The following is a 26,416-nucleotide window of genomic DNA, read 5'->3' as shown; positions in this document are numbered from 1 at the left end:
TTTTCTGTCTTGTTGTGTGTGTGTCTCTGTCACTCTGCCTTTCAAACAAACAAAAAATAAATAAATCTATAAATCTAAATCTTTGCCCCAGTTACAAACACAAACCCAGAACCAGCAGTGTTGGGCTGAAATTCTGTGACCTTAGAAAGGTTCCTCATGCTTAAGATGCCTCACTTTTTCTTCTCTAATACCCCCCAATACCATCACTAAATTAATAGTACCATCTATTGTATGATAACTAAAGGAGACAATCTATACGAAGCACAATGAACAGTAATCCCACAGTCAATGTCATTACATTAGCCTTTTGCTGTTATTTTTCCTTTGCCTTCCTCTTTGTACTTTAGTACACTAGGTGGCAGTAATGCTCTCTCGACCAATTAAAATGACAATTGCCATTCCTGTAACAGGAAATGGGTGAAACCTTACCTAATTGAAGATGCGTATAGGGCAACAGCAAAGGGGGAAGGGTACAAAGAGGAGGGACATGGAAAGCAAGAAGGAGAGAAAAAATTTTTAGAGTTTGATATTTCAAAAACACTGAAATAGATATCATGGGAGAAAATCAGATTTTTATTGGACAATTTTCTACTTTCTAGAAAATTCAGTGTTACTTTTGCTTTTAAACACATGTCATGGGGGCTGGTATTATAGTAGCACAGTATCATATTTGTGATACTGGCATCCCATGTCAGGGTGCCAGTTTGAAATTCAGCAGCTCTGCTTCCAATCCATCTCCTTGTTAATTGTGCCTGGGAAGGCAGCAGAAGATGGCTCAAATACTTGGGCCTCTACCATCCATGTAGCAGACCAGGATGGAGTTCCTGGTTCTCAGCTTTGGCTTGACCCAGACCTGGCTGTTGGAGGGGCCATTTGAGGAGTGAACCAGCAAATAGAAGATATCTCTCTGTCATTCTGTCTTTAGACAGAATATAAGTACATGTGGTATATATATTTTTTTGTGCAGGTAATCTTTAAGATTTTAAGTGGTCCTGGGTGAGATTTAGCAAAATCAGCAACATAGTAATACTGTCTGTAAAGCATAATAATGTGTTCTACCACTATTTGGTATCTCAGTATTAGTCTCGATGACAAAAATATGACCATTTTCCTCCATGTAAAACATTCTTTCCACAATAAGACATTTAATATGTTAAATATTATCTATTGCTGTGTAACTATGACCCCAAAAGCTGGTGCTTTAAAATGACAAACATTATTTTTTCTGAGGACCAGGAATCGTGGAGCAGCTTAGCTGGGTGGATCTGACTCAGGGTCTCTCATGAGGTTCCAACCAAGACATCAGCTGGAGATGTAGTTATCCAGAGGCTTGACCAAGCTTTGGACTCTCTGTGTCCAAGATGGCTCACTCACATGGCTGGGGGCCAATGCCTCCATCGCTTTGCACATCCACTTGTCCAGAAGCAGCGTGGGTGCCTTCGGGATGTGGCAGCTGATTTTCCCAGGGCAAGTGATCCAGGAGAGACTGCAAGAAGCAAGCCACAATACCTTTTTTTTTTTTTTTTAAATTTTTTTTATTTTTGACAGGCAGAGTGGACAGTGAGAGAGAGAGAGACAGAGAGAAAGGTCTTCCTTTGCCGTTGGTTCACCCTCTAATGGCCGCCGCGGTAGCGCGCTGCGGCCGGCGCACTGCGCTGTTCCGATGGCAGGAGCCAGGTGCTTATCCTGGTCTCCCATGGGGTGCAGGGCCCAAGCACCTGGGCCATCCTCCACTGCACTCCCTGGCCACAGCAGAGAGCTGGCCTGGAAGAGGGGCAACCGGGACAGGATCGGTGCCCCGACCGGGACTAGAACCCGGTGTGCCGGCGCCGCAAGGCAGAGGATTAGCCTGTTGAGCCACGGCACAATACCTTTTATGACCTCATCTCAGAAGTCACACACTCTAACTTCCATCATATTTGTTCAAAGTGAGTCACAGGAAATAAGTGGACACAATTGTTAGGAATTTCATACATATGTAGGAAACGAAGTTTCTCACACAGGGAAATTAGTGGCTGTCGGCTCTCTTTCAGTGTGGCTCTGAAACCATGCCTTTTGTCTCTGCGCCTTGATTTCTTCATTTAAAGAGTGTTCAGGGGCTGGCACTGTGGTGCAGCAGGTTAACGCCCTGGCCTAAAGTGCCAGCATCCCATATGGGTGCTGGTTTGAGACCCAGCTGCTCCTCTTTCGATCCAGCTTTCTGCTATGGCCTGGGAAAGCAGTGGAGGATGGCCCAAGTCCTTGGGCCCCTGCATCCATGTGGGAGACCTGGAAGAAGCTCCCGGCTCCTGGCTTTGGATCAGCACAGCTCCGGCCATTGCTGCCAATTGGGGAGTGAACCATCAGATGGAATCTCTGCCTCTCCTTTCTCTGTGTAACTCTTTCAAGTAAATTAAAAAAAAAAAAAAAAAAAAAAAGTGAGAGAGAGAGAGAGAGAGAGAGAGAGAATGTTCATAAATCCATGAGGTGCCCTATCTGGGTATGACCTCAGGTAACTGTTTTTTCACCTCTAAAATGAAGTGATCTAAGACAGTGGCTTTCAAAATGTTTACACCCACTCTAAGAACTGTATTCTGAGCACGTACACGTGCATGTATGTCTGTTTACATCCAGAACAGCAATGAAGCCTTCACAGAACAGTATCTTCTTCTATTTATTTGTGTGTCGTAACTCTATTTCCTCTTTGAGGTTAATACATGAAAAGTAATTCTAAAAAGTCACATAAAAACCTATTACACTGGTCTCATGATCCATTAAGGGCTTCATCATTCTTTGTGTGAAAACCCAATATGCACTCTCACTCCTGGGTGCTTTTTTTTCCACTAGGACTACAACAGAAAGGTTAAAGGGTGAGCCAGACCTCCCCTTCAAGTTTCTGGCAGGCAGAAAATAAACTTGTAAAGATGGGTGAGCCCTGGGAGGTGCTACCTAAGTGGACAGGTTATTGTGGTTAACTTCAAAAGTTGGTTCTGAAAAAAAAAAAAAAAAAAAAAAAAGGTGGCTCTGCCCCTTGCCATGTGACTTTGGTAAGTCTTCTCTCCAATCAGAATAATCAGCAGTATCCCCTTGCCTATGTCATAAAGTTGTTACTAGGCTCACAATTAGGTAATTGGGCACTCACCGGATGACACAGAAGCTGAAGGCCTGATCTTTAATGTCCACATCTGTCTAGGATAGAGATTATCCCTGTTTTATAGACGCAGACAGATGTACAGAGGTGATACAAGCAAGATTTTCAAGTTAGCAAGTGGTAGGGCTGGAATTCAAAACCAGTTCTGACTGCAAACCCTCATGCCAATTGGAACAGTGAGCTACTTCCTGCGACCTCAACTGGTGGCCATCTGATATATAAAGATACAGACTCATAGGGAGTCACCACAGTGGAATGGCCTTAGAAACTGGCCCTGACCCCGTCATGATCTTAAGGTAAACACAGAAAATATCACGTGTGGGCTATGTGCTTGAGCGGAAGCTAAGGCTTTGGCACTTCAAGGTCGCCAGAGACACTGCTCACAGCCAGCCCGTCAGAACTGGGCACATTTCTCCTCATTTTTAAACATTAAGAGAGAGAGGGAGAGAGAGGGAGAGAGGGAGGAGAGTGTTTCTACTCCATGGTCCCCTCCCCAAATGCCTGCATCAGCTGTGGCTGGGCCAGGCCGAACCAGGAGCCAGAGACTCCTTCCCGGTCTTCCTCGCGGTCAGAGGGGCTCAGGTACTTGGGCCACTGCCTGCTGCCTCCTAGGGTGCGCGCATTTCGTTAAGTGGGACCCTCACGATCTCCAAATGTCTCCCATACACCCCCTGACCCTGGGGAGCCCCCTGAGAGAAAGGCCTGGCTTCCGGCCCGCTCCAGCACGCCCCGGTCTAGCTCCAGCGCTCGGGGAAGCAGACGCTGGGTCCCCGGGAGACCCCGCGGGGGCCTCTCCGCCGGCGGGCTTGCACCACAAAGCCCTTTATTGAGGCCCCGAGTGACGCGCGGCGCCCGCCGTTCCGCCCGCGAGCAGGCAGGAGGCGGGTGCCCGCCGCGCGGGTTCGCGGCGTGTGCGCGGCCCTGTGCGCCTAGGCCGGCGCCCGCGCACCCCTAGAGCCCGGGTAATGAGGCGGCCGGAGCCCGGGCCTCCCCGCCGCGCGTTCCGGCCACGGGGGCGGAACGGGGAGGCCCGGGCGTGGGAACGTGCGAGGCCCGGGCGAGCCTCGGCGGCCTTGCGCCCCGGGCTCTGTCGGCGGCCCAGGCCTCCACCCGGCCCGGGAACCGGTTCCCACCGGGAACTGCGCCACCCGCCCGGAATCGGCGTGCGAGGGCGGGACGCGGGAGTGGTGCTCGGGGTTGGCCCCTTCTTAAGCTGAGCATTGTGAAAGCGTGGGGAGGAGTGCTTCGTGTCCTGGGCCCAGGCTGGAGGCGGAGGTGCCTGTGCCCGGGCGAGCACGTTTGGTGAGGTGGTGTTTGTTGCTGGGTTGGCCCGCTCAAGCAATGACAAAACACCACGACAGAGCACCCATACAGTTAACTGAAACCTTGTCTCACGATGACAAATCCCCCCCCCCATATGATGGCGAGAAATGATAAGTTTTGTTCATGGAAAAAATAACACAATTGTAAATTCGGGGCTCAGGTTCAATGACCATTTATTAGGGACCTTCAGACATTCAGAAATGCCTTTTCTTGTTATTTGGCTATGAAAATATTCAGGGGAAAACCATTAATGAGGTGCATTGGAATCATTTCAGGCAAAGTGAACCAAATCTCTGGCATTCCCTCAGGCTCCTAGGTAAGACAGTGGGCCTTAAGAGTCTACCATGGCTTATGGCTTGCCAAGAAAGAACACAGTGAAAACCATTTTGAGGGGCAGTTGTTATAATGTGTAAGTATTTTTATCAAGGTAAGCATTGAGTGGGGTGGGGTATGTCTTGGCTAAGAATGAAAGTTCTGGACTATATGAGGTACTACCAGGTATCTAGATCCTTTTCTTTGTTTTCAAAGGCAACTGCTTTATATATATATATATATATATATATATATATATATATATATAAGAAATCTGTGCTTTGTCCTGTAGATAGTGGATCATTATGGGAACTTTGTTGTTGTTTTTTAGATTTATTTATTTGAAAGGCAGAGTTATACACAGAGAAAGAGATCTATCTTCCATCTACTTGTTCACTCCCCATAATGGCTGCAACAGTGGAGGCTGGACCAGACTGAAGCCAGGAGCCAGGAATTCCTTCTAGGTGTCCCACCTGGGTAACAGGAGCCCAAGGTGGCAGGAGCCCAAGCATTTGGGCCATCATCTGCTGCTTTCCCAGCAATATTAGCAGGGAGCTGGATAGGAAATGGAGCAGCCAAGACTTGAACCAGTGTTCCTATCTGATGCTGGTATTGCTGGCAATGGCTTACCCTGCTGTGCCATTATGCCAGTCCCAAGGCAACTGCTTTTATAAGAATATATAAATTATCTTTCCTGGCCTTTGCATAAAACAATATTCTCAAATGAAAAGATTGAGGTTCAGAGTAGAATTCAAAGTCAACCATCTAGTACAGTACAGGCTAAGGTGTCTGGATCTTCTTATTCCAAAACATTTTCTGCTGCCCCCACCGTCTTAGAATACCTCTTTCCTGCAGCCATTCTTGACCTAGGCTCCAAGCCTTGCCTTGGCCCTGGGCTCCCTGCCACCTTCTCTGTGTTTTGACATCTACATTTGTAAAATGGACACAATCCCCATGTGGTATGGATTAAAAATAAGTAATTCATGTGAAGTACTTGCATGTTGCCTGGAATATTGTGACTATGCAGTGAACACGTGTGGCTCCCATGTAGTAGGTTCACTCTGTGGTGTTATACTGCTACCTTTCCTCCTTTTTTTTCTTTTATGTTTGGATTTGTTTTATTTTGTTAACCCCTGTGCTACTGCTTATGACCTGTTTGCCATTATAGGTCAGTTGAATTTTTCTTCTTCACAATATTGAGATGTAAGTAGGGATTCCCTTACAGGATTATCAAACAAGAGCTATTGGAATAACCCAAAAATCTCATCATTGTATTTTGTTTAGTTTTGTCAGTTTGTTTAGACCTTGAACTATAGGCAAGTATTATAGTAAAGAACAACTTCTGGAGAATGATTTATTTTATTAAATAATTAAAATTTATTTATTTTAAGGGTAGAGAGATAAAAAGACAGACATAGATCTTCCACCTGTCGATTCATTCCCCAAATGCCTGCAAAAGCCAGGGGTGGGCCAGGCCAAAGGCAGGAGCCTGGAACGCAGTTTGGGTCTTCCATGTGAGGGACAGGAAGCCAGGTACTAGGGCCATCACCTGGTGCCTCTCGGAGTGTGCATTAGCAGGAAGCTGGAACTGGAAGTAGAGCTGAGACTTGAACACAGTCACTCTGATAATGGGACACAGTTATCCCAAATGACAACTACTGTGTCAGATTACTGCCCCCCCCCCCCTTAAGATTTATTTATTTGGTGCTAGCACTGAGGCACAATGTGTTAAGCCACAGCCTGCAGTGCCAGCATCCCATATAGGCACCGGTTCAAGTCCTGGCTGCTCCACTTCTGATCCAGCTCCCTACTGATGCACCTGGGGAAGCAGCGGAAGATGGCCCAGGTCCCTGGATCTCTGCACCCATGTTGGAGAACCAGAAGCTCCTGGCTCCTTGGCATCAGCCTGGCAGAGCCCTAGCCATTGGCAGCCATTTGGGGAGCAAACTAGCAGATGAGAGATCTCTCTCTGTCTGGTTCTAACTCTACTTTCAAATAAATAAATAAATCTTTCATTATTTATTTATTTATTTGTTTTGTAAGTCAGAGTTAGAGGGAGAGGCAGAGAGGGACTTTCCATCTGTTGGATCACTCCTCAAATAGCTACAGCAGCCAAGGCTGGGCCAGGCTGAAGTCAGGAGTCAGGAGCTTCATCTGGGTCTCCCATGTGGGTGACAGGGGCTCAGATGCTTTGGGCCATCTTCCACTGCTTTTTCCAGGTCGTTAGCAGGGAGCTGGATCAGAAGTGGAGCAGCCAGGACAAGAACTGGTGTCCATATGGGGTAGTAAGTGCAGACTTGTCCTGCAAGGTCCACACTGCCGGGGTGGTGGGGCAACGGCGTTCTTCTGCAAGAAGCGCCGGAGACAGGTTTTGGTGAACATGTCCGCTTTATTAAGGACCAGGCACACCTTTTAAAGGGCAGGCAGAGGAGGCGTAGCTAATTCAGGGCAGCACTAATTCCATAGGATAGAGCCGATATTGGCGCCGCTGTGCTTCTCCAATCAGTTTGAAGGTCACGTAGGCTATGGCAGCCTCCTAGGTGGGCCGGGGCCACACCCAGCAGCAGTTTATCTGATTGGCAATTACAAGGCTCTTCAACAGAAGGCGGGGGTGGGGGAAATGTGGCCTGGGGCTCCTGCTGCCTGCCAGCAGTCATGCTAACCTCCTGCATGGGCTAGGCAGGCAGTCTCACAGGATCACTCACAAGTAAGAGCTTATACCTTCACATGGTTGCTGTAGCAATTATGTAGTGTCCAGCATAGTGCCTAACGTAGTATTGCTATACTTATAATAGCTTTGATCAACACAGAAGGATAGATCTTCCTTGCATATATGCTCTGTATTATGTTTAATTAGGCTCTTGGTAGACATTAAAGTGATTTCTGTGTTTTTTTAAACAAGCAAAAACCCCAATGAACATTCTTATAAATACATATTTGTGAATTGTTCAAGTCTGCCTATAATAATTACAGACTCTGAGTCACTTCTTTTTTTAAAAAAATTTCATGTATTTATTTGAAAGAGTTACACAGAGAGGAGGAGAGGCAGAGAGAGAGAGAAGTCTTCCATCTGCTGGTTCACTCCCATTTGGCTCAATGGCCAGAGCTGCACTGATCCAAAGCCAGGAGCCAGGAGCTTCCTCCAGGTCTCCCACGTGGGTGCAGGGGCCCAAGGACTTGGGTCATCTTCTGCTTTCCTAGGCCATGACAAAGAGCTGGATCAGAAGTAGAGCAGCTGGGACTTGAACTGGCACACATATGGGATGCTGGCACTGCAGGCAATAGCTTTACCTGCTACGCCACAATGCCAGCCCCGAGTCACTTCTTGAAGTTAGGTGATACAGTAACAAGAAAGCTGGAGGAGATAGGGTGGCTTGTGTATGACACTGTCACTGTCACTTCCCTTACTGGGTCCAAAGCAGACCCTTCATTTTCCTCATGCAGGTGAGGATGGACTCATACTGATTACAGATAAGAAACAGGTAGCTGATATTTTAAATAGGATTTGGCTAAATAAAACATTTATTTAAGGTTCATAGTGGTTATTTCTTTAACATTTAAGTTATTTATTATTTATTTGAAAGGCAGAGAGCTTGAGAGAGAGAGACAGAGATACATATAGAGAGAGCACCCATCCTCTGGTCCATTCTCCAAATGCCTGCCACGGCCCAAGCTGGGCTGAGCTGAAGCTGAGAGCTGAGATTGTAGTCCAGGTATCCCCACAGGCAGCAGGAATCCAAATGAACCCTCACTGTTGCCTCCCGGGGTCTGCATGAGTAGGAAACTGGAGTCAGGAGCCAGAGCTGGGTATTGCGCCCAGTACTCTGATGTGGGACATAGGTGTCTTAACCTCTGGCAAAACACGCTCCCCATAGTGGTTATTTTCCATGCTGCAGTTTGGAATTTCATCCCGATCCCTAAAACCCACAATGAAAGTATTAACATATGCTATATTTTTAAATGGCCAGAAAGACTTTGGAGCTAACAGTGCTTGTCCACATCCTCTTACGTGGAAAGATGGAGTTACCATGGGGCTGGTGCTGTGGCTCACTTGGTTAATCCTCCGCCTGTGGTGCTGGCATCCCACATGGGCGCCGGTTCTGGTCCCAGCTGCTCTTCTTCCAGTCCAGCTCTCTGCTGTGGCCCGGGAAGACAGTGGAGAATGGCCCAAGTGCTTGGGCCCTGCACCTGCATGGGAGAACAGGAGGAAGCACCTGGCTCTTGGCTTCGGTCGGCGCAGCGCGCCAGCCGTGGTGGCCATTTGGGGGGTGAACCAACGGAAGGAAGACCTTTCTCTCTGTCTCTCTCTCCTACTGTAACTCTACCTGTCAAATAAATAAATAAAAAGATTGAGTTACCTCCACGGAGGCTTCACTGTGAACAAAAGTTCCTGGCATTAATATTTCTGGTCATTTTTTAAATCCTTCTTTGCTAGAGTGGCAACTCCAGAAAACCCTGAGAACTTCCCTGTAATCCAGAGTGTCCAGTGGCAAAAGAATTAAGAATGAATGTGATGTTCTCTGTACATTACACAGTATGGCTGCTCAGTACATTTATTGAATGAATTAATGCATTTTTGTCCCAGACAGGAACCTTGGGATCTTGCACTGCTTACAAAGACCTGGTACACAAACTTAGCCAACCTCAAGTTGCCTTTCTTGGAAGAAATTACATTTGGTAGTCCTATAAAGCTCACAAAATGTAAAACTGTTAAGGATGGTCTGCTCCCTTCAGCAGAATGTAAGTTCCTTAAGATCTATTTTAATAAATGGTAAATTGTCAGTAGCATTTGCTCATCAGAGAAATGTGTGAATGTACTTCTCCACACCCCTACCGCTCATCTAGTCTTACCAGCTTGTTCATTATTCAGAGATGTGAATTGTGCTGTGTGATAATGGTTTTGACTGAACTATACCTGGTGAAAATGGCAGTCAAATTGCCCCGTGTATTTTGTTTTTCAGCCATCAAAACTGAAAGGGAGTATGAAGTGAAGCGCCTGACGAAGCTTAAAAGTCAAGAAAAAGCCTCTGAGGGAGTTCAGTTATCCCTAAGGGGAAGGCCAGCTGGTTTCAGAAGGCCTTTTCCACCGAAGTCCCAAGCACCTCAGAATGGAGTCTGTGCTGTTCCCTGCGTCAGAGGGGATGGAGGTCCTGAGCCTTATGCTGTTGCAAGTTCGGTGTCGTCCTATGAGTACATCGTGACCTGACGGGTGTGCAGGTGCCACACATGTTGGCAGGTGGGACGCTCTGGCAGGTCTTCTGCATTCCTGCCAGGGCTCTTTGCCTTTGTGTCACAAGCGACAGCACTGTAAGTAGATGGAAATGCCTCTGGAGATGAGTCACTTACGCTACTCACTTTTGATTTTTGCAAACTTGCACTAAGCGGAAAGGAAACTCCTTGTTAGAGGCATTGTTTTGAAGAAATATTTTGAATCTGTGTCTTTGAAATTCCAAGGAGGGACTAAAAAGAAAGCAAGGAGCAATTCTCTTGACAATGATAAATGCTGAAAAATTTCATTTGATTAAGAAAAAATAACAGAGCAAGTCTTCAGTTTTCAATTTTCAGTGAAACATCACTGTGTTACTTTAAAGTAGCAAGTAGAACTTCCTTTGTTTTTTTGCCTAATTTCCTGTTTTTTCTCTGCATGACCCTGGAACATGTGGAACACGCATACTTACGTATGTGAAAGAGACATGAACATACAAAGAAAGTCTTATTATGAGAAAAACTGAATTGCACAGAGGGATTGGGGAATGGGGAAATTGATTAACTAGAAAGTATTGGATTTGGATGAACCAATTTTTCTAGATTTTGAATCCAATAAAGCATATTTGTAAATTAAGGTTATATTTTAGCACAGTTTGTTATTTATGTATTTTTATTTTATTTATTTGAAAGAGTTACAGAGAGAGAGGGAAAGACAGAGAGAAAGAGAGATCTTCCATTCACTGGTTTACTTCCCAAAAGACCACACTGCTGGGCCTGGGCCAGGCCAAAGCCAGAAGCGTGGAACGTCTTCCAGGTCTCGCGTTTGGGTGGCAGGGGCCCAAGCACTGGGGCCATCTTCTGCTGCTTCTGCAGGCACAGTAGCAGGGAGCTGGATCAGAGGTGGTGCCTATGGGATGCTGGCGTTACAGGCGGCTGCTTACCCTGCTGAGCCGCAGTGCTGGCCCCCAGCACAGTTTAGTGTTAGATGATTCAGTAGGCATTTTAGGATCTTCTGTTATCTTGCCCTTGATGTGAAAGAAGCTATGGCATAGTGTTTAAGAGGACAGACTTCAGACCTGGCTACCTCTCTTTTAAATCTCAGTTCAGCGGCTTATAGCGCTCTGATCTTTGGGGTAAGTTACTTTGTCTCTAAGTTTCCTTCTATATTAAACAGGAATCATACTAGTTCCTACTTCAGAGGGTTGTCATGAGGACAAAATAGAAACTGCCAGGTGCACTGAGAATTACTCTAGCATTAGCTGTTACTGTAAGCATCAACACCTTGTACCACTACAGTCTAGGTATAGAAGAGATGTACTATTGGACTGTGTATTAGCTGGATTATTGTCACTGTAGTGGGATATCTGAAACAGGCTCAGAAGAAAAGGAGATGTTTTTACCTCACAGTTTTGGAGGTTTAAGGGCATGGTACCTGCATTGACTGAGTTCTGGTGAGGGCTCCTCCCTTGGCTATGACACATCATGACACATGGCAGTCCGGGGAGTATGTGTAGGCGCAAGATTACATCTGGGTACCAGGAAGGAGAGAGGGCTGGAGGGCCAGGCCTGTTCCTCCTCGTCTTCCTCTCCTCCTCCTTTTTTTTTTTAAATTATTTATTTTTTTTTTCTTTCTTTCTTATTTTTTGACAGATAGAGATAGACAGTGAGGGAGAGAGACAGAGAGAAAGGTCTTCCTTCCGTTGGTTCACACCCCAAATGCTGCTATGGCTGGCGCTGCACTGATCTGAAGCCAGGAGCCAGGTGCTTCCTCCTGGTCTCCCATGAGGGTGCAGGGGCCCAAGCCATCCTCCACTGCCTTCCTGGGCCACAGCAGAGAGCTGGACTGGAAGAGGAGCAACCGGGACTAGAACCCAGCGCCCGTATGGGATGCTGGCACCGCAGGTGGAGGATTAGCCAAGTGAGCCACGGCGCTGGCCCTAAAAGATTTATTTTTATTTATTTGAAAGACAAAGAGAGAGAGGTAGAGACAGAAAGAAAGAGGTATTTGCTATCTGCTGGTTTACTACCCAAATGGCTGTAACAGCCAGAATTGAGCTGATCTGAGTCCAGGAGCCAGGAGCTTCTTCTGGGTCTCCCATATGGGTGCAGGGGCCCAAGGACTTGGGCCATCTTCTACTGCTTCCCCAGGTGCATTGGCAGGGAGCTGGATTGGAAGAGAAACAGCTGGGACTTGAACTGGTGCCCATATGGGATGCCTGCGTTGCAGGCCTGGGCTTTAACCTGCTGTGCCATAGCACTAGCCCCCAGTCCTGCTTCTTCTATGATAGCTCTCTGGAAAACTCCCAGGGGACAGCATGAGAACTGCCTCACCCTCTCAGCAATCAAAGAATCTCCCTCTAGACCCTATTTCTCAAAGTTTCCACTGCTCCCAGTACCACCATCTAGGAACCACGCCTCCAGTCAGATGTACCTTGGGGGACATCCAGACCATATCCACACCCTAGCAGGCTAACGCTGATAGCTTTGTGGAGACCAGAGTCTTGAGTTTGCAAAAATTTGATTTGTTCTTGTCAATGTATATTGCTTGCCACATCATATGACTTGGTTTTATAGTTTAAAATATGGCTACTGTATGTGTGTGTGTGTGTGTGGCAAATAATGATCATACCTATTTCAAAACAATAATCTCTGATGATCAGCTTGTCATTTTCCTTTTTTTAAATTTTTAAAAATTTTTTTAAAGAGTTATTTATTTATTTGAAAAGCAGAGTTACACACAGAGAGAAGGAGAGGCAGAGAGAGAGGTTTTCCATCTGCTGGTTAACTCCACAGTTAACCACAATGGCCGGAGCTGTGCCTATTTGAAGCCAGGAGACAGGAGCTTCTTCCAGGTGTTCCACAAGGGTGCAGGGGCCCAAGGACTTGTGCCATCTTCTGCTTTCCCGGGCCATAGCAGAGAGCTGGGTCAGAAGTGGAGCAGCCGGGATATGAACCAGCACCCATATGGGATGCCGGCACTGCAGGCAGTGGCTTTACCTACTATGCCATAGCACAGGCCCCAATCACTTGTCTTTTTCTTAAAAGTAGAATGGGGGCCGGCGTTGTGGCACAGCTGGTTAAGCTGCTGCCTGTGACACCAACATTCCACTAGAGCACCAGTTCAAGTCTGAGCTGTTCCATTTCCAATCCAACTTCCTGCTAATGTGCCTGGGAAAGCAGCAGAAGATGGCCCAAGTTGTTGGCCCCTGCCACCCACATGGGATACCCAGATAAAGCTCCTGGTTTTGGCCTGGCCCAACCCTGGCTGTTGGGGCTACCTGGGGAATGGATGAGTAGATGGAAGATCTCTTTCTCTGTCTCTCCCTCTCTCTCTTTGTAACTGTACCTTTCAAATAAGCAAATAAATAAATCTTTTAAAAAAAAAACAAACAAAAAATGAATAGAATGGAGAATTTGTGAGCAAAAGTGCCACATCTCGATGTCCGTTCTGTGTGACCCAGAAGCACGATAATCACTTTGTGGTCTGCCCGCAGAAGTCACCAGAAAGCCTAGAGCATTTCACACTTACCTCAGATTTGGGTTGTAAGGTACATGCCTCCATCCTTCTTCGGAGATATTGTGAAGATGAATGGAACATGTGTCTCAGGGCTGGCACTGTGGCATAGCGAGTAAAGCCGCCGCCTGCGGTGCCGACATCCCATTTGGGCACTGGTATGAGTCCTGGCTGCTCCACTTCCAATCCAGCTCTCTGCTATGGCCTGGGAAAGCGGTAGAAGATGGGCTAAGTCCTTGGGCCCCTGCACCTGTGTGGGAGACCTGGAAGAAGCTCCTGGCTCCTGGCTTCGGATCAGCGCAGCTCCAACTGTTGCAGCCAACTGAGGAGTGAACCAGTGGTTGGAAGACTTCTCTCTCTGCCTCTCCTTCTCTCTGTGTAACTCTGACTTTCAAATAAATAAATAAACCTTAAAAAAGAAGATGTATCTGTTTGCAAAATGGTTTCTGTTACAAACATTTTAAGTATTCCTTGAGGAAAGGTGAAGTTTGAGAAAGCTGTAGATTCTTGGTATTTTCTTGAGACAAAAATAGTTGCTTGTAGCTTTAAGAGTCATCTGATCATATCGTACTTTAGACAGATGATTCTGAACCACTTAAAACTGCACATGCTGAAATAAAATTGCATTGCAAGGGGCTGGCGCTGTGGCATAGCGGGTGAGGCTGCCGCCTACAGTGCCGGCTCCCATATGGGCGCTGGTTTGGGTCCTGGCTGCTCCACTTCCCATCCAGTTCTCTACTATGAGCTGCGAAAACAGTGGAGGATGGCTTAGTGCTTTGGCCCCTGCACCTGCGTGGGAGGCCTGGAGGAAGCTCCTGGCTCCTGGCTTCGGATCAGCACAGCTCCTGCTATTACGACCAATTGGGGAGTGAACTGGTGGATGGAAGACTTCTCTCTCTGCCTCTGCCTCTGTAACTCTGCCTTTAAAAAGTTTCAAGAGACCAATATCAGAAGGAAAAAATATACAATTTTACGTTAAACACCTTAAGTTATAAGAATTAAATTAAAATGGGCTGGCGCCGTGGCTTAACAGGCTAATCCTCCACCGTGCGGAGCCGGCACACCGGGTTCTAGTCCCGGTTGGGGCACCGGATTCTATCCCGGTTGCCCTTCTTCCAGGCCAGCTCTCTGCTATGGCCCGGGAAGGCAGTGGAGGATGGCCCAAGTGCTTGGGCCCTGCACCCGCATGGGAGACCAGGAGAAGCACCTGGCTCCTGGCTTCGGATCAGCGAGATGCACTGGCCGCAGCGGCCATTGGAGGGTGAACCAATGGCAAAGGAAGACCTTTCTCTCTGTCTCTCTCTCAGTATCCACTCTGCCTGTCAAAAAAAAAAAAAAAAAAAAAAAAAAAAAAAAAGACGGATAACTTCAATGGTGGATTCTACTCTCATATCTCTGCCCTCTCCCATTTTGCTATTGATGTCACAGATCATATTTTTATATTGTGTATCTGTTGGTGTGTATTTATAGTTTTTAATGGTTTTGTGTTTTTTGTATTCTGTACAAACTTAAAAGTGATTTATATGTTGACATTACAATACTGCAGAATTGTACATTTTGTCTGTGTATTTACTGTGCTAGACAACCTTGTATTTTAAATTGTTGTAAAATTTTGTTTGAGTGAGAGTGAGTGAGCAGGCGAGGCAGAGTGCTCCCACCTACTGGTACACTCCTCAAATGCTGACAATGGCTGGGACCAGACTGGGACCAAAGCCAGGAGCTGGAAACACAATTCAGGTGCTCTTCATGGGTGTCAGAAACCCGTTCACTTGAGCCATCACCGCTGTCTCCCAGGATCTGCATTAGTGGAAAGCTGGAGTCAGGAATGGGAACCAGGAATTGAACCCAGGTACATCACTGTTGATTGTGGGAGTTTTTACTGCCAGGTTAAACACTTGTTCCTGAGCCTTATATTTTTATACAGTGTTGAGTTTTTGTCTTGTGTCCTTTTGTTTCACTGTGAAAGATTCTCTTTAGTATTTCTTTTTTTTAAGATTTATTTTTACTTATTTTAAAGAGTTACAGAGAGAGGTAGAGATAGAGAGGTCTTCCATCCGCTGGTTCACTCTCTAAATGGCTGCAGCGGCTGGAGCTGTGCCGATCAGGAGCCAGGAGCTTCTTCCTGGTCTCCCACATGGATGCAAGGGCCCAAGGACTTGGGCCATCTTCTACTGCTTTCCTAGGCCATAGCAGAGAGCTGGATTGGAAGCGGAGCAGCCGGGTCTCGAACCGACGCCCATATGGGATGCCGGTGCTTCATGCCAGGGCATTAACCCACTGCGCCACAGCGCCGGCCCCTCTGCCTCTCTGCCTCTCTGTTAACTGTACCTTTTTATTTATTTATTTTTAAAGATTTATTTTATTTATTTGAAAGAGTTAGAGAAGGGGAGGCAGAGAGAGAGAGGTCTTCCATGAGCTGGTTCACTCCCTAATTGGCCACAATGATTGGAGCTGCACAGATCCAAAGCCAGGAGCCAGGAACCTCTTCTGGGTCTCCCACACAGGTGCAGGGGCCCAAGGATTTGGGCCATCTTCTACTGCTTTCCCAGGCCATAGCAGAGAGCTGGATTGGAGGTGGAGCAGCCAGAACTCGCACCGGTGCCCATATGAGATGCCAGCACTGCTAGGCAGTGGTTTTACCCTCTACACTGCAGTGCTGGTCCTGTGCCTTTTAAATTAATAAATAAATCTTTAAAAAAACGGAGCAGCAGGGACTTAAACTAACACTCCTATATGGGATGATTCTGTTGCAAGCGATGGCTTGATCCACTGCATTACAATGCCAGCCCTTCCAATATGTTTATTTCGAATTTTTTTGTCATGTAACAAATAGATTTTCTTGGCCGGCGCCGCGGCTCACTAGGCTAATCCTCCGCCTTGCGGCGCCAGCACACCAGGTTCTAGTCCCGGTCGGGGCACCGATCCTGTACTGGTTGCCCCTCTTCCAGGCCAGCTCTCTGCTGTGGCCAGGGAGTGCAGTGGAGGATGGCCCAAGTGCTTGGGCCCTGCACCCCATGGGAAACCAGGATAAGTACCTGGCTCCTGCCATCGGATCAGCGCAGTGCGCCGGCCACAGCGCACCAACCGCGGTGGCCATTGGAGGGTGAACCAACGGCAAAGGAAGACCTTTCTCTCTGTCTCTCTCTCACTGTCCACTCTGCCTGTCAAAAAAAAAAATTAGATTTTCTTTTTGGAAATTATTTTGGTTCTTTCACTGGGCCATGTTTTCCTGTTTCGTTGTGTGCCTTAGGGCTTTTAGTTGAGATTTGGCCATTTGAGAAAACGAGCCTCTTCTCCAAACCTTTAGAGACTGGCTGTGAACAGAAGATCATCATTAAGCAGTCCAGCTAGAACTTACGGGGATCCTTTTAGACATTCTGGGGGTACATCTTTTCTGGGCTTGGATAATTTCCCAAAAACATTTGCCTGTTTGTATACTAGAGCTGTAATTTCTTGCTCCCCCTGTGTCTGTTGGTAGTAATACAGCCTCTTTGGTATTGTAACAAACTTGTGATGCTCACCTTTGTTTTCAGTGACCCTCAAGCTGGTTTCCAAATTGCAATTCCGATGAGCATTCAAAGTCAGACAAAATAGGATTCAGCCCCTTCAACAGTGCCCTGAACAACCAGAACATTGGATGGATGTACAGGCTATTCTTCTGTTTTCCCCCTGAGAAATAAGCCAGGGTTGGGATTTTTCTCCTGGTAGTGCCTCTCTATGCAGGCGTGTGGTAGTAGTTAGGTCAAGTAAAGTGTCATGAATTTTCCAACTCACTACAATGCATGTCTTCTTGGCTTTGCACTTGCTTGGGGTGTTGCAACATCTAAATTGGTTTCTAGAGGTTTTTTTTTTTTTTTTGACAGGCAGAGTGGATAGTGAGAGAGAGAGAGACAGAGAGAAAGGTCTTCCTTTTTGCCGTTGGTTCACCCTCCAATGGCTGCTGTGGCCGGCGCATTGTGCTGATCCGAAGCCAGGAGCCAGGTGCTTCTCCTGGTCTCCCATGCAGGTGCAGGGCCCAAGCACTTGGGCCATCCTCCACTGCCTTCCCGGGCCATAGCAGAGAGCTGGCCTGGAAGAGGAGCAACCAGGATAGAATCCGGCGCCCTGACTGGGATTAGAACCCAGTGTGCCGGCGCCGCAAGGCGGAGGATTAGCCTGTTAAGCCACGGCGCCGGCTGGTTTCTATAGTTCTTGAAAACGAAAAGCAACTTATTGTGTATGTTTTTGTTAAGTTTTTTTTTTTGATATCACACTGATTTTATTCTACAAATGTAGAATTTTTGATACATTGATATCTGTGGAATTTTAGGGTTATATATAATGTTGAGGTTGCAAACCCATACCTGGGTATAAGTAGGTAGCAAAAATGTGCAAAGAGGGCCAACGAGAGTGACCGTTTGGGGAGTGAATATAGAAAGACTGGAGATGTCGAGCGCACGTGCTTCCTCCGAAGGGGCAGTGGCTCCTCAGCTCTTGCCTTGGATGCTGTGCTAGGATGGCATTAGAAGAAAGTTTCCAATTCAGTTTTCCCCCGTGGGAAAAATATTTCTATTTTTCAAGAGAATCTGAAAATAAAGTTGAAAGCAGAGCACAAATAAGTTTTATTATGGTGAATTTAGATGTACAAGAATAGTAGGAATAAAAAAGTAAACCTCATGTCACTATCACCCAGCTACCCCACTTACCAACTCATAGCCAGTTTGTTTCACTTGTACTCATTCACCTTCCACCCCCCACCCCACCCCACCCCCGCAGGGTTATTTTGAAGTAAAACTTAGAATCAAATCAATTCATCTATAATTACAAAAAAGCAGATTTTATAAGTGGATTATGTGGCCCAATCAACACAGACTGTAATCCACAAGGCCCAAAGTTTGACCTCAGATTAGGGAGCTGCGTCCAGAGGTCGATGTTTAGACACCATCGTCCGTGTCATCCTGATGCTGTCCTCCACCTCTGAGATGACGGCTCAGACCAAGGGCACCTGTCCTCAGTTAACCTGAGTTAGCGGTCAGCTACCCTGGAAAAAGGTGCCAGGAACCCAGGCTCTGTTTGTAGCCCTGGTTATATGACTCTAAGAAGATGGGATTTCCACATTCCTAGTCCAGATTTTCCTCCTAAAATTCCCATGTGCTTTGGGTAGGATGTTTCTCTGCCAACCAGAAATACTCCCAAAGTTTCTTGACTGCATGTTGGCGGGGGGAGGTCAGTCACCCAGTTCTACTGCTTCTGTCCACTTTCTTTACACACCTGTCCTCTCTAGTTTTTTTTTTTTTTTTTGCCATTTTTACCAATTTTCTACCTCTGCTAAGGCTATCATAAATAGGATATTTGGGTTGTTAACTGTGTAAAGTGTGGAAAATGGCCATTTTATGATCACGCAACCAAAGAGTAGGCTTTAACAAGCATTCAGTGTTTCTATTTCTCTGGAAATCAAAACCGATTCACTGTTTTCTTAAAACAATTATATCCAGCTGTATCAGCATATACTTTGCACTGTACTTGGATTAATGCTGTATGTTTATTTTTGTACTTCACATCCCACTGAGTGGCCTGCACTCTCCCTTTTTCGGGTTGCTGTCACTAATCCACTTAGTCCCAGGGATAATACCTCCAAGAGTTTCTTTGATACTGTAAATGTTTCCTAACCTGAAGTCCACAAGTCTATTGCATAATATATTGAATATTGTTGTCCTTAGGTTTAACTTCTTAAAAATAAGTTTAGATAAGGTAGTAACAGAAAATTCTATGTTTTACTTAAGACTCCCCTCATAACTAATTGTGTTTCCATGAGAAAACCTTTTAATTTCACTGGAAATCACTTTGTTTCTCCTTTTAAAAATAGCCAATTATGAATGCATATTAAAGGGTCAAAATTTCTAAAAACAAATGCCTTACATAATTTAATGTTTTATTTATTTGAGAGGCAGAGAAAAAAGAGTTCCCATTCACCAGTTCAATCCCCAAATGTACACAATGACTGGGGCTGGGGCAGGCCAGAGCCAGCAGCGAGGAATTCAGTTCAGGTCTCCCACATGGGTAGCAAGGATCCAAGCAATTGAGCCTTCACCTGCTGCTTCCCAGAGTGTGCAGCAGCAGGAAGCTGGAATTTGGACTGGCGCTGGGACTCACACCTGGGCCCTCCAATGAGGGATGCAAGCATCTTATTGTGGGGCTCAACCACTAGGCCGAATGCTTGCTCCATGACTCGCTTCTTTCTTATTTATTTATTTGAAGAGAGAGGGAGAGATGAGAGGTAGGAAGAAAGAGAGAGAGAGAGAGAGAGAGAGAGAGAGAGAGAGAGAGATCTCCCATCATCTGATTCACTCTTCAAACGGCCATAATGGCCCACGCTGGGCCTTTCTGAAGCTAGGAGCTAGGAGCTGGGAGCTTCTACTGGGTCTTCCAGTAGAAGAGTGGCAGAGCCCCAAGCACTTGGACCGTCTTCTTCTGCTTTCCCAAGTGCATTAGCAAGAAGCTGAATTGTAAGTGGAGCAGCCAGGACTTAAACTAGTGCCCATATGAGATGCCTGCATCACAGGTGGCAGCTTTACCTGCTATGCCAAAATGCCAGACCCCTCTGCCCACCCCCACCCCCAAGATCTGCTTTTTAGAAACAGTAGTTCCCTATACCTCCACCATTCACTTTCCCCTCTACAGAGACAGCTTATTTTGCTGTTTTTACCTATTTTATTATTTAACTCCATGCCCCTAGATGATACTTTTTAATTGTTACTTCTTTTTTTTCTCCTTTTAAGGTGTGATCTTTTGATTTGCCAGTATAGGAGACAGCATTTTGTTTCTGTTCTTTCCCCAAGACTTACCACACATGCATAAAATTTCCCCTTCTCTTAAATATGTTATGTTAAATCAGGATATTAAATCTTAACAATGTTATGAGGGTGTGTCTTAGTCTCTTTGGGCCGTTAGAACAAAATAGCATGCACGAGGTTGATTATACACAGCAGAAATTTGTTTCTCACGGGTAAGGAGGCCGGGGAATCCAAGATCAAAGCAGATGGGGTGACTGTTTGGGGCCTACTTTCAGGCTCGTAGTCAGCACCTCTTCCTGTGTTCTCTCAGGGTGGGAGGGATCAGCTGTTTCTCTGAGATGTCTTTCACAGGGACACTAGTACCAGAGTCCCTGTGGCCTGAAGACTTCCCCGGAGGCTCCGCTTCCCAACATCACCACCTTGCAGGGCAGGGTTTTAACATATGAGTTTGGGAGGACACAGTCACTCAGATCACACCGTCCCATAAACCTGTCACAACTGAGCTGTGTGGTACAGTATGAGTAATTTTCCTCCCCTTCCTTTTTATTTTTTTAGGATTAATGATTTAGTAATTGCTTAATTTTTAATGTATTTTTCATGAGACCACTGCATTTCTTTTAATCTTAATCTCTTTGCTTGTTGTCAGTCAAAATATTGCCATGTAGTCCAGCATTTCATTTCTCGGAGAAGTGCCTTGAGAAGTGCTGTGCTGCTCCAACCTGGACAGTCATCAACTCAGTGAGCTCTTGTTCTGATTCTAGTGAGGGGTCTCCAGTGATCCCTCTGTGCACCTCCCCTCCTTGTCACTCCATTCTAGCAGCAGCTCTTGGAGACGCTACCTCTAGAATATACCCCAAGTGTATTGATTCCTTTTTTAATTTTTTAAAAGATTTTATTTATTTATTTGATAGGTGGAGTTATAGGCAGAGAGGGAGAGACAGAGAGAAAGGTCTTCCATCCACTGGTTCACTTCCCAAATGGCCGCAACAGCCGGAGTTGGGCCCATCCATAGCCAGGAGCTTCTTCTGGATCTCCCACGTGGGTGCAGGGGCCCAAGGACCTGGGCCATCTTCTACTGCTTTCCCAGGCCATCAGCAGAGAGCTGGATCAGAATAGGAGCAGCAGGGACTAGAACTGGTGCCCATATGGGATGCCGGCACCACAGGCAGAGGCTTAGCCCATTACGCCACAGTGCTGGCTCCGTGTGTTAATTTCTTTCTCTCTCCCTACTGGCCTCATCCAAGCCTCCATCATCCTTTGAATGTGCAGAAGGCATATTCTTAACTGATTGCCTTCCTTCCATTCTTGACTTTCCTGTAGCACATCCTCAATAGCCATCGTGATCTTTAAAAAATGGCAGTCATGCCACTGGCCGAAAGAATCTGTCACTGTCTAGTAACACCCCCTCCCTTGGCCTCAAAGGCCCTGTGCTGTCTGACACTTGCCTTCCTGCAGAGCTCATCCCTCCCACTTGTCCTCCGTCCCCATGGGCACACTGGCTCACTCTGTGTTCTCTGATGTGTTGGAATTGTTCCTGCCTTGGAGCGTTTGCACATGCTGTTTACTTTCCCCAGGATTCTCTGGGCTCCTATCTTCACAGGGCTGCCTCCTCCTTACTGAGCACTTAGCTCAAATAACACTGGCTGGGGTGGGGGGCGGGTGGTCTTCTGGGATCACCCTAGATAAATGGGCCTCTGCTTTTACGCTTTCACTATCAGTAACAACTCCCTGGTTTAATTCCTTTGCAGCAATCATATGACTGTCTGCAGTTACGTATTTGCTTGCTTGCTTATGTGCCTATGCTATTTCTCTGTGGTGTCTCGAGTCTACAATAGTACCTACCAGTGGCAGCCACTCTATGAGTATTTGTTTAATGCTGATATTATCTTAAAACATACATTACTTGGGGCCTGCATCATGGTGTAGCCATTAAAGCCAATACCTTCACTGCCAACATCCCATATAGACACTGGTTTGTGTCTCAGCTATTCTAGTTCCAATCCAACTCCCTGCTAATGGCCCAAGTATTTAGGCCCCTGCCATGCATGTGGAAGACCTGTATGAAGCTTCTAGCTCCTGGCTTTGGCCTGACCCATCCTTGGCTGTTGCAGCCATCTGGGAAGTGAACCAGAGGATGGAAAATTTCTTTCTCTTGGGACTAGTGTTGTGACATAGTAGGTTAAGCCACCACCTGCAATGCTGGCATCCCATATGGGCACTGGTTTTGTCCTGGCTACTCCACTTCCAATCCAGCTCCCTGCTAATGCACTTGGGAAAGCAGTAGCAGATGGCCCAAGTACTTGGGCCCCTGCACCCATGTGGGAGACCCAGATGAAGCTCCTGGCTCCTGGCTTTGTTCTGGCCCAGACCTGGCCATTGTGACCATTTAAGGAGTAAACCAGCAGATGAAAGATCTCTCTCTCTATCCCCTTCTCTCTGTAACTTTGCCTTCCAATGAATAAAATCGATCCTTTAAAAAAATCTCTTTCTTTCTCTGTAACTGTTGACTTTTAAATAAATAAATAATCATTAAAAACAGTATATTGCCTTTAAAATTGTTAAAAAGTTACCACTTTTGAAGATAGAACTCAAGGTATTTATTTCCTATTGTTTCCTTCTTATATACTCTGATTTACATATTTTTCAGCTTTATTGAGGTAAAATTGGCTGCTGTATAAGCTGTAACTATTTAAGGTGTACAATTTTCTACATTTTGACATATGTCTGTATCAGTGGGCCATCCTCACAATCAAGCTAATGACAATGTCCATTGCCCCCAGGAATTTTCTTGTACCCCTTTGTCATCCGTCCCTTCTCACTGTTCCTTACTCCCAGCCTTCAGGTCCCACTGAGGGCTTTACTTCCTGATGCTATGGATTCATTTGCAGTTTTGAGAATTTCCTACAAATAGAATCATTCAGTATGTACTATATTTTGGGTCCAGCTTCTTGTACTTGGCATAATTATTTTGAGATTCATCCTTGTTGTGCGTATGTTCCTTTTCATTGTCGAGTAGTATTCTATTGTATGGATAAACCGCACTTTGTTTATCCATGAGCTTATTGAGAAACGTGTGGGCTGTTGCCAGTTCTGAGTGGTTACGAAGAAGCTGCTGTGAGCCATGTGTGGGCATACGCTTTCATTCTTTTTGGGTAAATACTGTAAGGAGAGAAATGTCTTGAGTTACAGGTGCATGTTCTACCTGGTGCATTTTCAAATCCCTGTGTTAGTTCTGAAAAAAGGATCTGCAATTTTGGGTGATACAGCTTTTCAAGGAGTGTAACTGAGGAGCAGCTCCAGTTCCCTGTGATTTCCAGTCTGCCCTTTGACAAGCCTCCTGCTTGGTCCATCTTTGACCTGGCTGCCTTGCTGGGCTGTTGTATCTGCTGAGACCTTGCTTAGACCACTGGTTCTGGTTAAGGCTCTGGCTCATGCCTGCCTGTGTTGCTTGAGGACTAGTAAGTGTTGCCTACGTAGTGCTTTTGCAGCCAGTGTTTGCTGAGGTCACCTTCAGCCAGCATTTTGCTAAGTAAGGTTCTTATAACTGAATTTTATTTCAAAAGGCCAAGGCCCGGGTGGTATTTGCTTCAGTCCAGTGTGTGCAAATGCTATAGTTTGGATGTGGTTGGTTCTTCAAAGGTTCATATGCTGGAAGCTTGGTCCCTGGTGTGACGTGGTTGAGGTGGTGGGACCTTTAAGAGATGGGTTTAGTGGAAGGTGACTAGGGCGTAGGGCTTCATCCTCATGAATGGATTGGTGCTGTCTCATAAGAGTGGGTAAGGTCTTCCATGACTGATTAGTTCTTATGAGAGTAAGTTGTTATAAAGCAAGGCTACCCTATGCTGTGGCCCCTTCTGTACCCACCTGTGTCCCTTCTGCTTATCTGCCATGTTGTGGTCCAGCCAGGGGGGCCTTCACAAAACACTATACTATTTCAACTTTCCAGACTTCAGAATTGTGAACCAAATAAGCCTTTTTTTTTTTTTTTTAATTTTTTTAGTTGAAAGGGAGAGTGGCAGAAAAAGGAGAGAGATGAGCTAGAGATGGAGATAGAGATATAGAGACAGAGATCTTTCATCTACTAATTCAGTTCCTAAATGTCTGCAACAGCCAGGCCAAAGCCAGGAGACTGGAACTCCATAAGGGTTTCCCACTTGGGTGGACGGCACCCAAGGACTTGGGACATCATCTGCTGCCTCCCAGGAAATTAGATTGGAAGCAGGGTCAGAACTCAGTCCTAGGCACTCTGATATGGGACCTGGGCATCCTAGCTGGCAGTTTGCTGTGCGCCACAACTCCCTTCCCAACCTTTTTTCTTTACATATAACTCAGCATCAAGTATTCTATTATAGTAGCAGAATATAGACTAAGATATCCAGTGAAAGTAGGCTTTGCTTTTTATATATTATTTTAAAAATTCATTTATTTACTTGAGCGACAGTGTCAGAGAAAGAGAGAGGGAGTCAGAGAGAGGGAAAGAAACAGATGGATACAGAGAGGGAAGAGGGAGGGTAAGTTCCTGTTCATTTGGCCTATTCCCCAGATGCCTGCAATGGGTGGCACTGGGCTGGGCGGAATCTGTGAGCCTACAACTCAATCCAAGTCTCTCCCCCATGGGTGGCAGGAGCCCAACCACTTGAGCCATCCCTGCTGCCTCCCAGGGTGTAGATTAGCAGGAAGCCGGAGTCAGGAGATGGAGATGGGCACTGAATTCCTGTGCTCCAATGTGGGACTTGGGTGCCTCAACCGGAATCTTAACTGCTAGGCCAATTGCCCACCCCGGCCTCTCTTTACAACCAGCACGTGAAAAACTGCCATTGCCTCAGCGAGCAGCCGACGTGAGAATCTCATGTGATCAGTATCTTTGGCTGAGACTGCTTGCTTAGGTCACAATACTTAAAACCCTAACTGCATCATTGTGAAGTGCAGTCTCCTTACCCAGTAATAACATCTTGGAAGTCTTGAGGTCAAAGTGTCCTTCCTTTCTTTTGAATCCAAGGAACAAAGCCATAAAGCCAAATACTCTGTCCCGCCAAAATACTTCTTATTTTGACCCCCACAAATTCCACCCTAATTCTTAGTATTTGTGGTCAGTTGGGCAAGATGTTAGAGTTTTAGGGACACTGAAAAAGTGATAACCCTGTTCCCTCGTCCAGGATCTGAACTCAATGTGAAATAAAGTGAAAGAGTAAACAGAGTAGAAAGGCAAATATCTGTTTTATTACGGAGAAAGCTAATGCTGGAGAATGGTTTGATACGAGGCGAGCAGGCCCTGCATTACAATTTGGAGGGAGAGAGATTTCCCCGTGTAATCCCTTGTGGCCGTGGGTCATAGCAGACCTGGATGGCAGGATGGCAGGGCCTTTTCCAGCAAGTCCCCTGGTGGCCTTGGCTTACTTTAATTGTAGCTGTGGGCATAATCGAATAATCTTAATTGATCCTAGGGAAAGAAAAAGTTGTATAAGCCATTCTACCATCTACCAGATGCTGTTGGGATTTTTCTCTAAAGAGGCTTCCACCTTCCATGCACGTGTACTGGTTAGTGCCAGTCCCACTCCAGTCATCAAACTCCACTCTCAAGACTTGCTTTCCATTTTGAAACTTTCACAGCATTGGAATGTTAAGTGTAAGCTCTCTTGTAGACTTCAAATGCAGGTGTCATTCTCCCACCCCCCCCCCCCATGTCAGGTCATTTCTCTATCAAATGAACAGTCTATCAAAGTAACTTCTTCCAAGTGATCGAAGCAGACTCTCTCTCTTATTGCTCTGGTGATTGCTCATCCTATAGCTATTTCCTGTTGGAACTTAGCTTCCTACCCTTGCCAACTATGTAGAGCAGGAAAGACAAGCATATTCGGATCCAGACAAATGCCCAGACTTTCCCTGGGCTGGGTTACCGGCACCGCCTTCTTCTCTAGGTGTTTGTTGCATCAAGACTTGGTGTGCCCAGGAAAGTGGCTGCCAGGATTCTAGCCCTGCATGCACTTTACCAATTTTTTTTTTTTTTTTTTGACAGGCAGAGTGGATAGTGAGAGAGAGGAGAGACAGAGAGAAAGGTCTTCCTTTTTGCCGTTGGTTCACCCTCCAATGGCCGCTGCGGCCAGCTCATCGTGCTGATCCGAAGCCAGGAGCCAGGCGCTTCTCCTGGTCTCCCAT

General features: G+C 46.2%; 1 protein-coding gene across 1 annotated transcript; it reads left to right on the top strand.

Annotated features, from left to right (window-relative positions):
- The first annotated feature begins 4,797 nt into the window (after positions 1-4,797).
- Positions 4,798-9,971, top strand: C8H4orf36 (chromosome 8 C4orf36 homolog). Its single transcript, XM_062198916.1, has 3 exons — positions 4,798-4,862; positions 9,351-9,505; positions 9,727-9,971. The coding sequence occupies exons 1-3, from the start codon at positions 4,798-4,800 to the stop codon at positions 9,969-9,971; spliced, it is 465 nt and encodes a 154-aa protein (XP_062054900.1).
- Positions 9,972-26,416: the final 16,445 nt, after the last annotated feature.

Source organism: Lepus europaeus, chromosome 8 (genome assembly GCF_033115175.1).
Source record: "Lepus europaeus isolate LE1 chromosome 8, mLepTim1.pri, whole genome shotgun sequence".
Lineage (NCBI taxonomy): Eukaryota > Metazoa > Chordata > Mammalia > Lagomorpha > Leporidae > Lepus > Lepus europaeus.
This window is presented reverse-complemented; position numbering and strand designations above follow the sequence as displayed.